At 30.5% G+C, this 17,042-nt stretch overlaps 3 protein-coding genes across 3 annotated transcripts; 2 read left to right on the forward strand and 1 right to left on the reverse strand.

Annotated features, from left to right (window-relative positions):
• The first annotated feature begins 1,445 nt into the window (after window positions 1–1,445).
• LOC126771088 (ethanolaminephosphotransferase 1) lies at window positions 1,446–10,073 on the forward strand. Its single transcript, XM_050490793.1, has 9 exons — window positions 1,446–1,788; window positions 1,973–2,041; window positions 2,766–2,958; window positions 4,412–4,538; window positions 4,634–4,763; window positions 5,292–5,449; window positions 5,676–5,856; window positions 6,110–6,295; window positions 6,778–10,073. Exons 1-9 carry the CDS (start codon window positions 1,738–1,740, stop codon window positions 6,838–6,840), a joined length of 1,158 nt encoding a protein of 385 aa, XP_050346750.1. The 5' UTR covers window positions 1,446–1,737; the 3' UTR covers window positions 6,841–10,073.
• A 762-nt stretch (window positions 10,074–10,835) lies between these two features.
• Window positions 10,836–11,488, reverse strand: LOC126771089 (RNA polymerase II transcriptional coactivator). Its single transcript, XM_050490794.1, has 2 exons — window positions 11,254–11,488; window positions 10,836–11,141 (listed from the first exon to the last, which is right to left on the reverse strand). The coding sequence occupies exons 1-2, from the start codon at window positions 11,314–11,316 to the stop codon at window positions 10,884–10,886; spliced, it is 321 nt and encodes a 106-aa protein (XP_050346751.1). The 5' UTR covers window positions 11,317–11,488; the 3' UTR covers window positions 10,836–10,883.
• Window positions 11,489–11,798: 310 nt separating this feature from the next.
• On the forward strand, window positions 11,799–16,821 carry LOC126771086 (tyrosine-protein kinase transmembrane receptor Ror). The gene is made up of 4 exons (XM_050490789.1): window positions 11,799–14,316; window positions 14,397–14,539; window positions 14,661–14,810; window positions 15,936–16,821. The coding sequence occupies exons 1-4, from the start codon at window positions 12,019–12,021 to the stop codon at window positions 16,291–16,293; spliced, it is 2,949 nt and encodes a 982-aa protein (XP_050346746.1). The 5' UTR covers window positions 11,799–12,018; the 3' UTR covers window positions 16,294–16,821.
• Window positions 16,822–17,042: the final 221 nt, after the last annotated feature.

Raw genomic sequence — 17,042 nt, forward strand, 5'->3', positions numbered from 1 at the left:
ATATATTGTGAGGCAACCATCGATAATAATTTCATTTCTTTAATTTTATTTAACGTAATATCCTAGATCTATTATTATTAATCGATTACAGCTCTAGATATAATAAGATTATAATCTATAAATGATTCAGAGGAATCTTTTCTAATACATAAAAAATATACTTGAAATTTCTGTGGCATTACCCCATTACAATATTCCATATGACATAAGGCTATGAAAATTACTAAAAAGCCTAGCATTACTTATGACTACAGTCTGTGAGTTGTGCAATTATTTTGATCGCATAAATTGCACTACTTAGCTGCCCTTTACTTTACTTGCCCTGCTTGCGTAACAAATGGGCATGGCACCGAATCGTGGAATCAAGACACCATTTGGTATCAAAAATAACATACATTTTTGTATTTAGAACTAGATTTTACTGGTGGTAAAATGATGTACGGCGGTGATTGTACGGCTTTGTGCAAGGTCTGGGTAGGTACCAGCCACTCATCAGACATTCTACCGCAAAACAGCAATACTGAGTATTGTTGTGTTCCGGTTTGAAGCCAGTGTGTCAACCAGTGTAACGACAGACAAGAGACCGAATATCTTAGCTCCCAAGGTTGGTGGTGTATTCGCGATATAAGAGATGGTTAACATTTCTTACAGTGCCAATATCTATGGTCGAATAGGGCGGGCCACTTACCGTCAGAAAGCCCATTTATCTTAAACTCTTTAAAAAAATAAAAATTAATAATATTTTATCGGAAGCCCTTTGATTCCATAATACTTAAGTTTTTCTAATAGAATATCATGCCTAACACAATCGAAAGTTTTTGATAAGTCACAAAAAACTCCAAATTTCTGTGACCTCTCCCATTCATCATAAACATGCTAATTAATAGATACACATCAATAGTAGAACGGCCCTAGTAAATTCGAACAAAGATCCCAATACAAAGTGATGTGAGCCGTGAGATGTGGCGGCGTTAGGCGGTAAAACAATAACTAATTCAAACTGTAGATGCTAAAAAAAGTAGACTTTATCACGTCATGTATTCGAGGCAGTCATAGAATAATTCGGTTTTTGACATCTCATACTAATGCTTCCTTACAGCATTTGAGCAGTGTGTTGGAATAAACTGCAAAACTTCTCAAACAAGAGCCTTAGCTTAGCAGTAAGACATTAAGTTGCTGTTACTTTCCTTTTTACTTATAGGTATCAATTATTTAACAAAACTTAATTTTTACACGAAGGTAAGGTACATTTTTCGATTTTATTTTTTATTACTTTCATGTTGAAATATATAATGATTTTATAATTTAAATTAAACAAAAAAGTAAATTTATTGCGTTTTTCGGACTGCCAACAACTACAAAAACTACAATAAATGTAAAAAACTACTAGAACCCTGTCAGTGACATTTGACAGATCAATATGACGGTGACAAATAACTCATCCATGTAAAAAAGCTTTAAACCAAGTAATAACACATGAATAGCAACGTTCAACACAATTAGAACGGATATAGCAAGTAATAACCACTGAATATTCAGTTCTTAGTTCATACTTAACCAAAGTTTATAGTTAAGCAGTTTAAAGTCCAGTCGTATCGGTGGTAATGTCGCTACTTGAAAATGAGTTGTTAATTTATTTGTTGTTACAACATTAACTATATTTATGAAATAAAATCTCTCCGACGATAATTGTCAAATCTGTGTGTTTTTCAAATAATTTATATCTTAATATTTGAAATGGCTCGTTTCCTCTCAAAGGACAAATTGGAGGGTTTTGAAAAGTATAAGGTTGGTTTCTTTTTTGTTACTCTTAGTAACCGGACATATATTTTATACTGTTTTTTATTATTTAAATTTATGCGTTTTAATATGAAAAAGATAAGATAAGCTCAAAGTTATTTAAACCGGCACTTTGAACTCCTAACCATTTTTATTAGTTTTTTTTTTAATACTTCTTTTTTCTATATTACAGTATAATTCAATTGATACAAGTGTATTAAGTAATTATGTGATGCATCCGTTTTGGAACTGGTGTGTTCAGGTAAGCAAAAGCATGAAATGTAAGAAATAAAAAAATATTATATACCACTTTTATTACCTTATTACTCCTATAAAGGTTTATTTTGTATAGATATACAACCAAATATTCCTGATATATAACAATAATTTGTATTAATATTATTCAATTATATAATTTAAAGAAATGACAAAAAATATTGCACATTTTTTTAAAACTAGTAATAATATATTTTAATTAATTAATTAATTATATTTGCACTTCAATTCACAAATATATAAAAAATATATTTATATTATATATTATTTATACTTATTTATTTATTGAATTAGTGTTAATATTATATTTTGTGTTATCAGTACCAGATAAATAAAGGCAATATATCAAGGTCTCTCTTGTTCTAAATACTTATTACATATATATTTTACTTTATACAATATTTTGAAATGTGCTTTTACTGGTTTACCTTTTAACACAAAGTATAAATATTATGAGATGTGAAATACTTGAAATGTAAATGAGACCATCATTACATTTAAACTATCTGTTTAATACATTTTATATTTAGAATACTTAGAAGAGATCATATAATTTTATAAATTATTTAACCTTTTATTTTAGTATTAATTTGCAACAGAAATAATAAAAATACTTATCAATTAAAGTCACATTTAAATTCATAGTAGAATAATTGTAGCAGCATGTGAATGTATTTTAATAATAGTTAACATAAACTGAAATGTTGCAGTTTTGCCCGGTGTGGGTGGCACCAAACCTTTTAACATTTTCTGGCTTCCTACTGACAGTCCTTAACTTTTTATTGTTCTCCTATTATGATTATGGATTCCATGCCCTTACAAAGGAGAATGTCACCAATGATCATATACCTAGCTGGGTTTGGGCAGTGTCAGCAGTTAATTTATTTGTGGCTTATACACTTGGTAAGCATTATAATTTTAGTTATTCATATTCTACCTGCATTTATCTCATTTTCATGAGACTATTTTATATATTTATTACATTGCTAAAAGTATGTTATCAATTTTTATAATTGTGTTTTTTTATTTATTATTTATTAATCCTTTATTGCACACAATTTACAAACATATAATAACAAGTAGTACATATAGTATGCAAAGATGGCCTTATAACTTACAATCTCTTCCAGACATCCTCTGTAAAGAGAAATGTTTGTTTTTTTAGCCAGGATCATTAATCAGGCATAGTGTGTGAACAACTTATACTTAAAATTTATTGAAAATATATTTTTTTTATAAACTTTTAGATAATTTATTATAACTATATACAGTGAAAGTTATCTTGATTGATAATAGAAATCTCATGATGGCATTGTACATATATATTATTTTAAAATTATAATGAACTAAAAAATACAGTCTTTCCTATAAAAATAAACTATATTCAAGGCCTTTACAAGCATTTTTTTAAAACAAGCTTAAATTAAATGTAAACCTGCTACTATGATTCAATAGACAAATTCCTCTGAGAACAACTTATGAAGCAACTCAATAGTTACTTCATAAATTGTTATATTTCAACTAAGTTATATTAATATATTCTTAATAATATTGCTTCAAAATAATTTATTTGACTAATAAGTCATTAATCTTTCATTCTTAGTTGCCCTTTCTTATCAACATTATAATGTCTTACATTGATAATTTTAGTTAACAAAACATTGCATCCTCTTCCATATTAGATAACAAGTGTTACTAATACATATTAAACACAAACTAAAATTGTTCTTTGAAAATTACTTGTTTTATTACATGCATAAAAATCTTTAAAGAGTATTGTTTGTTTCTTTGAACTCTTAATAATATTTAATAGTACAAGATGTGATATAATTTGTAATATAATTATAATAAAAATACAATATAAATTAATAGTACATTTTACGATAATATATTTAAAAAAAAAAAATATTAAGTTCATATACTCTTTACTTATTAACTTATGTTTATTAAAAAAAAAAAAATAGTACAGTGCAAACATGCAGACTTGCAATAATATAATCACATACCTTGTATTTAAAAAATTATAATAGGAATGTAAAAATAGTTTCAGAGAACAATAGATACACTTACATATGGTTAAAAAAGATAACGCAAGGAGGTTCTGAAATATATATATAAACACATTAATTAATGAAAAAAAATATTAATTCATCACATCTTTTTTTTAAATGTTCTTGCCCTTAAGGATAAACCTAAACTAAAAAAATATATAAAAATACACTATATACAAATATATAAAGCGGCCATAATAACACAAGTCTATTTAAGTGAGTAATAAAAAAATATCCTATGGACTGTACAAAATCCAACTTGGTCAATTTAGAGTTGAAATAACACATGTGAATATAAATTTCAGATGGTATTGATGGCAAACAAGCTCGCAGAACAGGCAGCAGTGGTCCTTTGGGTGAACTTTTCGATCATGGTCTTGATTCATACTCTACAGTATTGATACCTACATGTTTATACAGCATATTTGGAAGGTGAGAATATATTCAGAAAGTTCACATTCAATTTGTTTCTCTTATATTATATGTAAATCATAGTGCATACACATATTTATTTTTCCTTGTTACAGGGATGAGCTGAGTCCATTGCGATTTTTCTTTGTAATATGGAATATATTTTTGAATTTCTATCTAACCCACTGGGAAAAGTACAACACTGGAGTTATGTTCTTGCCTTGGGGATATGACTTTACTATGATTGTGAGTTTTCTCTTTTATATTTAAGATATGATTTCTTTTTATATTTTCTTGATCTAATTTAATTGAAAAAATAAAGTATTAATGAATCCTGTTTCATATTCTGACAACTTCATACACATTCTGAATTATTTACTGTTCCATTTCAACAGTAACAGCCTGTTAATGTCCCACTGCTGGGCTAAGGCCTCCTCTCCCTTTTGATGAAAAGGTTTGGAGCTTATACCACCACACTGCTCCAATGCGGGTTGGTAGAATACACATGTGGCAGAATTTTAATGGAATTAGACACATGTAGGTTTCCTCACGATGTTTTCCTTCACCGTCAAGCACGAGATGAATTATAAACACAAATTAAGCACATGAAAATTCAGTGGTGCTTGCCCGGGTTTGAACCCACGATCATCGGTTAAGATTTACGCGTTCTTACCACTAGGCCATCTACAGGCTGAGCCTCCATCCGTAAGTAAATACTTATAATAAATTCAATATTAAATTCTTTTACTATAATAGTGTAATAACACATGTCAGGGCTCCTGCATCCTGTTGCTGGTGACTTCAGTGACTGGCCCGCGTGCATGGCACGTATCATTGCCCGGAGGCATCACTCCCGGTATCGTATTCGAAATTGTCCTCTACTTCTCTGCGATGATTACCAGCCAGACTATCATATTGTGGAATATTTACAAGTATGTATGAAGAATATATTCAATGGTTGAAATTTTTTTTGTGACCGTATAAAGTGCAAAAGAGATGCAAATAGTGTAAGAGTTTGATCGTAATCCCTTGGGCTATTATTGTAGTCCTAATAAACGATTAAGGAAAATATAGATATTAGTAATTATTTGTATTTCTTTTTAAAACAGTTGATAAATCATCATAAATTAAATTCAAACTAAAAGCTTTACATTCCAGATCATACCGCGATGGCACCGGTAAGATGCGACCGTTCATAGAGGCGATACGACCTCTCATACCGCTGGTACTTTTCTTCTGTCTGAGCACTATATGGGCGCTGTACTCGCCCACTGACATTCTCAATAGAAGTCCGAGGCTGTTCTACGTACTCACCGGGACTATTTTCTCTAACATAAACGTGAGTTACATTACAAATATCGATTAAGATTTATTGCCAGTTAACAAAATACAAACTTATACCGATTTGGAGATGTGTAGTATTAGCCAATATAAAACTAAGATATATATCTCATTACGATTATTTCTTACCCTACCACCTATAATATAAATGCAAAATTGTGTTTAAAGAAATTTTGTCTGACTAGATTACCAATCTAAATACTCGTCATATTCTTCCAACTGAAGCTAGATTGTAAACGATTTATTTCTAGTGTCGTCTAATCGTATCCCAAATGAGCGACACCCGCTGCGAAGTGTTCAACGGTCTGCTGGTTCCGTACGCGCTGGTGCTGTGCGCCGTGTTCGGGCTGCGCGTGTCGCCCGCCTCCGAGCTGCTGCTGCTGCTGGCGCTCACGGCCGCCGCCTCTCTCGCTCACATCAACTACGGAACCAAAGTGGTACGACCATTCACTTATACTTATATCGTTATTTATGGTGGCCGCTTTCAGCAACAACCCACATTAGGGCAACGTAGTATAAACAGAAACACTTGACCTCTTCTGCTTTTAAAAAAAGGAAGTCGTGTTTGGATATACTTACTGTGGCTGCTTACTGAATGTTTTTCCTGACGCCATTGCTGTAAATCTTCCGCCATCACGCGGATTGAGATGGGGTGAAACAACATTACGAATAGTTGACGAGAAAAAACATTTAATTTGATATCTGTTCTTTAATCCTGAAATGTGACATAAGTGGAACTAATTTCGCGAAAGCGTGCGAAATGTATAACAGCAACTAGAAGGTTATCGTAATTATATTATTCAACAAATACATAGATGGCGTTAGTGTATCCTATTATATTTTTATTTACAGGCACATTAATATCTTCATTTAGTGATTTATCTCATTTTAAGTTATGTGTTTTACTTTTCCGTTTCAGGTGCAGGAAATGTGCCAACACTTTAAAATCTCCTGTTTCCAAATCAAGCCAAAGATAAAATAAAGTTAAAAATATTATATTTACATATGGAAATATGGTCGTAATTTATTATTAGATTTTTATATCATCTATTATATGACATTTCGATGATTTGTTTTGTTTAAACGGTTAAGTTAAATTGAGGAAATTATTTACCAATGATAATGAAATTCTGCAAGGTAACGAAATTATTTTATTTGTAGACTATACAAATGCTATGTAGTTAAATTGATAAACACACTTTGTATTTGCGGTAAGGTCTGTCTGTGAACTATGGACTTTGAACTACTCCTTACTAATTCGCCAAGTGTTTTAATATTACCGTTTCAAATTATATTAAACATTAAAATTATCTCATACATTCATGATGTACTCTTGTAGATGTTTCATGTGTGTTATAGTAGATTTGATGTAATTCTTAATGTTATACCTCTGATGAGAATCTCTGCATTTAAAAAATCTAAGTGTGAATAGTTATTTAACGGCTAGTCATATGTATATATGTATAACATATCATAGATAAAATTATTGTATATGTTTTTTTTTTAGGAAAATTTGTATTTTAAAACATGAAACCAAATATATAAATGACGCTGGTGATTTGTTATATAATTTGCATATTGTAAACTGTTGTTGCAGTATGAGCACACTCAAATTTATTTATCCCGACAGTAATTTAAAATGAATGGGGACACTATGCACAGCCATTTCTATAGTGATTTAATTCCTTGTACTTAATAATAAGACTTCCAAAATGTTATAGTCTTCAAAAATATATTAAAATGGAATGAGTGGAGGCTACTAATTTTGACAACATTTTAGCTTAGTTTCTTGAAGTTGTTTAGTTTTCATAAGAATCACAACCCACTTAATTGGTCCGCGTTCCACTTTTTTTATATAATTATTTTAACCGTAACGAAATCACTACACTATTTTATTTATCTTTTAAACAATGATTTCATTCAAAACATTTTTTTTTGTAACTTAACATTATAGTTGTACAATCAATTAACAATTTAGCAATTTAAAAAATTGTCAATCTTTTTTAACTTGCATTAAACATTCATATATTGGGTATTCATTTTGAGTGTGCTCATGTCAATGTATTTTTTAGTAATATTAGTAAAATAAGTCAGGGCAAACGGAGTATAGTGTAGATAAACAACTATCCATGGCAGCTTAAATCTTACAACAATGTATAAATATAAGCAACGGTGGGAAACATTAACACATACAGTTATCTGTATTTAGACTTGGGTTCCTACATCTTAGGTCACTATTTACAAATAAAAATTGTGCATCGAAAAAAAAAACCTTTTTTTTTCGAAGTGCAGCAGCACAGAATAATTAATTATTCGTGTTGCATTTTAGTATTTTTTATCGTCAATTATTACGTTTTTATAATCGCTTTTGTTCAAAGTCGCATGTCTTGCCAAGTATATTTAACTAAATGAGAAAGTGGCACGATTTTTTAAGTTTCTCGTACTGGCTGTGAAAGTACGGTATCCAGGGGTCATATCGCTAATTATCTCCTCGAGCGTTATTCTAGTTTTGATATAAAATTGTTTTTAATTGTTATAAACTAACTTATCCAGAGTCTCTTGTTATAAGTTAAAATTATTTGAAAAAGGTGGCTTCGCATCTTGATGAGTGTTTTTTTTGAGCCCCTTGAGCTAAACATATATATAGATATATTGCTGAGCCTATAGGCCTTGATATGATATATTAGTGTGTCGGATATAAGTTAATAGAAATTTCTTTGTTGTTATAGTTTTAATAGCTTTTTAAATACAGTAATTAAAAATGGAAAGAAATTTTAGAACCTCCTAACCTTTATAACGAAATCAGTTAAGAACATTTTCATTGATTCACCACTCCAAGAAAGTTTTGTTATTTTAAAACATTAGAAAATAGCGGATCCCCCATACGCCTAAATAGATTAGAATTTCTTAAAGTAGTTGTATATAGTAAACTACATTATCAGTGTTTGTAGGTCTAAACAGATTTCTTATATTCTTGAAAAGGGTTTTTTTGTATATTTTATAATATCTTATTGGTTTTTTTTTCAATGCTATATATAAATTTTAGGTTTTTAAGAAGTTAGATTCGGATTTTTTATTGCAAATATATTTTAAAATCCTTTAGGGTTATGGAACTTATACTGTTTATTTTGCTGGTATGAGCTGTGCTAGTATTGGTAACCTACCTACGAAAAATAAATTTTGGATAAATGCTAGAAAACCACTTCATATATAGATCTTGACGTCATCGTCTAGGGATTCAAAGTCGGTAGACTAAAATTTATTTAAAAATTTTCAAAAAAACAAATTTCAACAAAAAAAAAAGGTATTTTTTGTTTCTATTTCTTTCAAATGAAATATTTTTATCTTTGTAAGAAACATCTTAAATCTATTTGTAACTTAGCTCAGCTAGTAAGCAGCAAATTGATTAATTAAGTCAAAACTGGCGATTTTAAATGATGACTGCATAAAAATGTCACAGAGGTTTGAGTCTTGTATATTTTTGTTATCCTGGTATGTTATGGTCATATAATAACGATTATGTATAATTGTTTTATAACATTTTCACAGTTACTATTTACAGATATATGGTGAGGTATTTAGTTTACGGTAATTATTATGTGCTCAATATTTAATGTACCTGTTTATTTTTTAAGATTTCTTTAAAATACTAAATGTCAAATGATGAAATTGTGTATTTTATTTGTACTTTTATCGTAAATTGATTTTTTTTCCGTAAATTATTTCCTAATACCTATATAACAAACAGTTATTTACTAATTATGTACACGGTCTTGGATTATTATTGTTTATAAAAGCTATTTTTTTTCAATTTTAAAATAAGTAGACTGGCAAGAGCGCTACCAGATGGTAACTGATGACCGCCATGTCGCCACCAGTAGACATTGGTTAGAAATATTAACCATTGCAAACATGTTGAATGCATCACTAACCTTGGGAACTAAGATGTTGTGTACCTTGTGCCTGTAATTACACTGGCTCACTCTTCAAACAAGAACACAATTAATACTAAATATTGATGTTTGGCGGAAAAATATGTGAAAAGTATACTGGTACTTCACCAGACGGGCTTGCACAAAAACCCTACTACAAAGTAAATTAAAGCATACAATTCAATAATTGTTTTCAACTCTAGCTAAATTTTGTTGTGGAATAGGTGCAATCAAGTTTAATACATTGTGTTATGTACATATACTGATTTTGGTAATAAGTTAATATACATATAATAACATGTTAATCAAATTCTATTCTTTATGCTTCAATGTTATATTTATACTTACTTCTTTGTTAATTATACTATTGATATGAAATTTCTTTCTTATTCCTGAATTTTCTATTCAAACTATTTTATCATTTATTACCTACTTAGTACAATACTAAAACGGTACTATTTTTGTTAGTAATTAACGAGATTTTGTTAAATTTTAAATAATTACTGAATATTAAGTTAGACTATAATCACATGAACTTGTAAAAATAACACAAAATTACGTAAACGTGTGCTGGGTGACAAATTTAAATATACAGAAACAACAATAACCTGCGTGTGTAGCGATGGAGTAGTCGTCAGTAGAAAAAGATTTCATATTTATTCGAAATGATGTTGCTAGGCTATTTTTTTGTTTTAAGTATGTATCGCAATATAAATTTAGCTGTTGCTTTAATCCCTACCTGATCATAGAAATATTTTATATACAAGCTGACGGTCACTTTAGTGATAGTACGAGATCAATTATCGAATATCATTATAAAAATATTAGCCTCATATTGTTATTTGCAACCTTTGACTTTGACGATTTGTATCTCTAGTTAACGCTGTTTCATTTCGAGCTTTAGTAGAAATTCATTGATATTTTTTTGTATTGATGACTTGCACATCACAATATAATACGATATCTAAAAAATATCAGTACCCACAAATTGACTTAAAAACAGCAAAGAGAGAAAGAGAGTAAAAGTAGCAAATGAAAGATAATAACATATTTAATCATTTTATTTTTAAAAATTAAGCATATGGATTAACTTCTAACACATCGAACTAATAGTTTCATTAATTTCGTCTGATAATGACAAAAGTTTCCGCCACATGTCGGGCGTCATACTGATTCCTTTTTTCCCTGGTAATAATTCCCCATTCTTTTCATAAAATTCTCTTATGTCTACATAAACTTTTCCCTTAAATTCACGAATTTTTACTAATTTCTTTCCTTGTAAGACCCAAGTTGGTTCCTTGTCATTTGTTCTTGAACCCATCTTTGCCTTCTTCTCTGGGGGCTGGTTTTTCTATAATAATTACAAACAAAATTAAAAAAAAAAGATGTTTCTAGAAATAATATTTGTATACATAGAAATAATAAAATAATTACTCATATTTTAGGTTACAAAAACTACTTACGTCAACCGGCCCATCATCGCTATCGCTGCTGGAACTTTCTGCTTTCTTCTTATTTTTCGGCATATCGGATGTTAAAAGTAAAAAATACAAATTACTAAATGAATATTAAAATAAATGTTGTGCCATTCACATATTATTTTAAAACACAATTTTAACTTTACACTTTTTAGTTTTTACTGTTGTCACATAAACTAATATCTGAAACTTGAGTCTAGCTTAACTCTTAATCTTAACAAGTTCACATTTGTCAAAGACGACAAAGAGTATTAAGTCACAGAGAACATAACTACGTTTTATTTAAATTGTATAAAATATAATTGCTAGAACAATATCATTGCGCTTGAAAACCGACATGAAATAATATGAATATCGTGAAGATTTGTAGAAATTAATATTAATTATTTTTATGTTTGTATATATACATATTTTTTTATATTGTATTTAGTTTCAATATTTCGAATATATCAAAAAATAGTCATGGCATCCCTGGCTCTACAATGTCAAACTGTCAGTTACATACCACAGAGTGTAGTTACATACCATTGTAATAGATTGTAATTTGTATTGCTGTAATAAATATTTTTAAAGGTATCGACTCGGAATTCTACTCCGAATCAATCACAGTTATCAGCTTGGAAAGCAAATAAAGTGTATAATTGCAAAATTGTTAACGAACAAGATAAGTACTTATAAGACATCTCTCAATAAACATGTAATCCTAATACAGACGAATTTTTAGGCACGGTGTTATGGAAAACATCAGTCATGAAATACTTTTATATAATTATTCTTTTTGTTGTCTCACATGAAAGTCAGTCATTGATTTTTAACAAAACTCATTCATTTTCACTGCTTAAATCAAACTCAACAAAATCTGATCAAAAAGGATGGATCATAAAACTTGATATATATTTCGCCAAAACACTTCCTCCAGTGTTACAAAAATTACCTGGCACCGACGTTCGCTTTAAATGCGAGGCAATAATGAATTTTACCAAAGTTGAAAAATTTACTAAAAACAAGGAGGGTATAGAAACATCTTTAAAAGAATTTCCTCCAGATCATATTCAAGAAACTTTGATGAAGAATGTGAAAGTATATTGGTTGAAAGATAGCAAAGTGTTGTTAGACAATCCCAGGGTCAAAATTCTTACTAAAATAGACAAAACAAATGGCACTATTGGTACATATCTTAGATTAAAAAACTTAAGCACTGATGATACAGGAAATTACACTTGTGTTATCAAACAAAATTATGAGAAAATGTTGTCAACTAGGCTTATAATTGAAAATGATACTGACAGCCAGCTGACATACCCTGCATTTTCTACAAGTGCTGGCAGTGACAATGAGTTGGTGTTGAATATCAGAACAACTCCCAATTTAATATCTGAAGGTATGACAGCAGAAATTGAAAATAATAAGACTAACAATTCAAGTGTTCCACAAAAGTTAGAGCCAATATGTCAAGAGTATATGGGAAATGTCTGTAGCTCTCATTTAAAGGGACATTTTGTTTACATTCCTTATGGCACTTCCCAAGCTGCTCTTGAGAATAAGCTTATGAAAGCTTTTCAAGTCACAAAATATTCAAACGATATAAGCTCCAATTGTGAACGGTATGCTCTTCCTAGTTTATGCTATTCCACTTTTCCAATATGCAGAAACCCTATAAAAACAAATGAAAACTTTTTTAAAGAAGTCAATGATAGTTTCAAATCATATGTTGAATTAAACAAACAACAAATAGATAAGGCTGCTACTCAAAATATACCTAAAACAGCTGATGCACAAACATCTCGATATATACAAGTACCCATAATTTTAAATAATTTGTCTAAAGATTTATTCAATTATCGCTACAATTCCACAATACTACGACGTGTGTGTAAACAAGATTGTGAAATATTAGAAAATGAACTCTGTCAAACAGAATATGCAATTGCTAAAAGACATCCTCACATTGGGCAACAGTTAACATTGGAAGAATGTCAGGATTTGCCGGAGGATGACCCAGACTGTCTCAAGATTGGCATTGGCAGTCTAATGGTTTCAGATGATGAGTGTTACTGGGAAAATGGAAGTGGATATCTTGGTAGAGTGAGTGTAGCAAGCTCTGGTATGTCATGTATTGAGTGGTCTAAACAACTATATTTAAAAGTTTCAGACTATCCTGAATTAGCAGGTAGACATAGTTATTGCAGAAATCCTGGTGGAATCAAAACCCAACCTTGGTGTTTTGTAGATAATGAAGGAAAAACAGATCAATTATGTGATATTCCAAAATGTGCTCATAAAATCTGGATTTACATTGTTGTCATTTTTCTTCTTTTGTTGTTACTGGTTGTCGGTTGTATAATTTGTCTCTTTTATAGACACAAAAATAAAGGAAATGCTGCTACAATTAGAGACATTAATCTTCCTAATGCTGATAAAAACATCTATGGAAATTCAAGATTAAATTCACCTATAGAAATGAATGAATTACTAACTAATCAAAACAGTGGCAGTCAACCACATTTGACAACTTCCACACGAGGAAATGGTATCTTACGTATTCCTCAATACTCATTATCACAAATCAAGTTCTTGGAAGAATTAGGCGAAGGTGCATTTGGTAAGGTTTATAAAGGAGCTTTAAAAAATAATGGTGAAACTCAATATGTGGCCGTAAAAGCTCTTAAAGAAAATGCTTCTGCTAAAACAAAAGCAGATTTTAGGAGGGAAATAGACTTGATTTCTGAATTAACACATGAAAATATTGTATGTATTGTTGGAGTAGCTCTCAGAGAGGAACCATTGTGTATGTTGTTTGAGTTTATGGCCCGTGGAGACTTACATGAATTTCTCATGGGTCGTGCACCTCCATCCGGCAAGGGTTTGCCTTCAATGAGATTACTGAACATTGCCAATAATATTGCATCTGGTATGCAATATCTAGCCTCTCACCATTATGTGCACAGAGATTTGGCTGCAAGAAATTGTCTTGTATCCGATGATTTTATAGTAAAAATATCAGATTTTGGACTTTCTAGGGATATTTATAGTTCTGATTACTATAGAGTGAGTATTTCAATATATTAAATGATTTATTTTCAATTAAATTTTAAAAAATATACCCATAAATCCCTTTTTATGTTTAGGTGCAGTCTAAAAGCCTACTACCAGTGAGGTGGATGCCTCCAGAGTCAATACTCTATGGCAAATTTACTACTGAAAGTGATATTTGGTCCTATGGAGTTGTATTGTGGGAAATCTATAGCTACGGATTGCAACCTTATTATGGGTAAGAATATCATTAGGCTTTGCATAATTTAAAACTAGTTGAATTACTTTATATATTACTACTCTTTGAATATGAACTAACATGCAATCCACAATCGGTATCACTCCAAAATTTATTCTAGATATAGCAATCAGGAAGTGATAGCGATGGTTCGTGCTGGTGAGCTATTGATGGCCCCTTCAGGATGCCCATCAGCCATGTATGCGCTCATGATGGAATGTTGGAAACATACACCTCAGAGGAGACCAAATTTTGAAGAAATTGTTATGAGGTACATATGAGGATTATATTTATTTCATTTTTTTTGTTATACATATTCAAATGAATGTATTTTTGTTAGTCTTGTATGCATATTTGTTGCTTGAAGATCTATGACATTACCATTATGTACAATATCTGATGTGCATGAATCATTTCTAAAATAATAAATACAAAGTGGTCTTGGAAGACATGCAACTTAGATGTTTTATTAATTTAAATTATTGTATTAATGACTGAAACCAAATAATTTATTAGTGGCAAACAATGGCAGTCCCAATAAAGATAAGGATGGCATAATTCTTCCGAAGCTTTTATGATTTCCTAATATATAATAATATTTTATGATTTCCTATTGACCGAATTCGATCATGGTAGCCATTCTCGACAGAACATCGCCAATTGCGCAGGAGGTATTCAAGTGATCCAGTATCATAAGCATTAATAGCGCATGGTTTACGGGCTTACGCTTAGCGATGATGTAAAAGTCGCAAGGCCATCCTGATCTCTTGGGCAATTGTTGTCCCCACTCCTAACACAAGCTGTACGCTTAATTTGAGTGGGTAAATACAAATATTACTAACTCCTTAAAAAAGGCGCATTGCTGTAACTCCGTTGAAAAAAAGTACGCGCAATGCTACTACTTACTATTTCCTCACTCTTATAATGCGGTGGAACTTCTAACTCGACCGGATAGAGTTAAAGGAAGCTTTACTTGCTTCCCGAGACATGGAATTGAACACTACCATCAAAGAATTTCTTGACAGAAAAACTCATCTTTTTATGGACCTAAATAGGGGTTTCTAATTTAGCCACTAGACAAGATAAGTATGGTATTTCGCTAGCTCATAGTTAATTTTCATCCACTATAGAAAATAACAAGAAATTTCGTGTTTTAAAATTATAAGAATTTAAGAAAATATTGGTCAGCAAGAAGCAAAATTATTATACAATTTTTTATGTACCATTTATAGTTTCTGATAATCTCTCGTTTTTCTGTATATATAACTTATAAGCCTTCGTGCCTCATCTCAAATTTCCATACTGTATTTATATAATATTAAATTGTATGATATCTATTATATCTTTTATGACAACCAAAATGATAAAATATGCGACCAAATATGTTTTTGTTTAGATTACAGGAGTGGATACAAATGGGTGGGTGTCCAGACACGGCTCCATCTGAGTCTGGCAGTAGTTGCGGGCATCGGCCCACGACATCTTGTAAGGAGTTCCAAGAGCGAGTCCCGCTGCTACCACCGCACTGCTCCTCCTCGAACGGTTCACTCACTACCGGAAGCCTCAAGAAATTTAGTGCAGCCGGATCCAGTTCTAAAGTGACAGATGATAATTTCTCCACGTGTAGCGAAGTACCACCCCTTGCGCCCAAGACCAAGAAGTACAGTTCGGGATCCCTCATAGATACGGATAAGATTGGTACCAAGGACACTGTCGTTAGAATACCTAACAAACATCACGGCAACGAAATATAACCACTGCTAAGATATTATTAGACCTTTGTTAAGCTTAAAGTCTCCTCTCCTTGGTGAGTATTAAAATAGTTGTAAGTAAATTATTATCACTGCTAGATTAAGTAACGTCATGATAGTATAGATGGCTATGCACACTCCGCCTTATTATTTATTAAAAGACAATACGTTTTATTTATTGGAAGAAATTTTAGTTGGTTTGTTATTTTTGAAGTTGTAAGGGTATGTAAAAAATATTATGAAAGATGTACATATAACATATTTGCTCAAGGTCTTCAGGATGTATTGATACATTATCATACAAATATCATAATTACACGTAGATTTTAGTGAAACCTACATGCAGGAAAAGTTGTTTTTTTTTATGTAGTGCATTGTAACATGTTGTCGTTACTGAAGATTATATTTTATACATTCTTAAACAAAAAATAAAATTTGATATCAATTTTAATGGGTAAAACTTAAATAATGCTTATAAAATATTCTCTTGATTTGTTCAAATCTTGGAATTAGATTTTTCAACATTTATATCGCCCATGATAATTCATATTATAATAATTTCAACTTAGAATATTGATTATTAATTTCTCATTATATACATTTGTGCTTAAAAACTTTATGATGTATGTTGTTACGATTTAAAGTATCACATTAATATTAACTATAATTAGCTTAATTGTAAACATTTTTACTTAACATACATTACATAATTAATTTCACATTTTGATGTAAAATTGTTTTCATGTGTTTAG

Source organism: Nymphalis io, chromosome 10, assembly GCF_905147045.1.
Source record: "Nymphalis io chromosome 10, ilAglIoxx1.1, whole genome shotgun sequence".
NCBI lineage: Eukaryota > Metazoa > Arthropoda > Insecta > Lepidoptera > Nymphalidae > Nymphalis > Nymphalis io.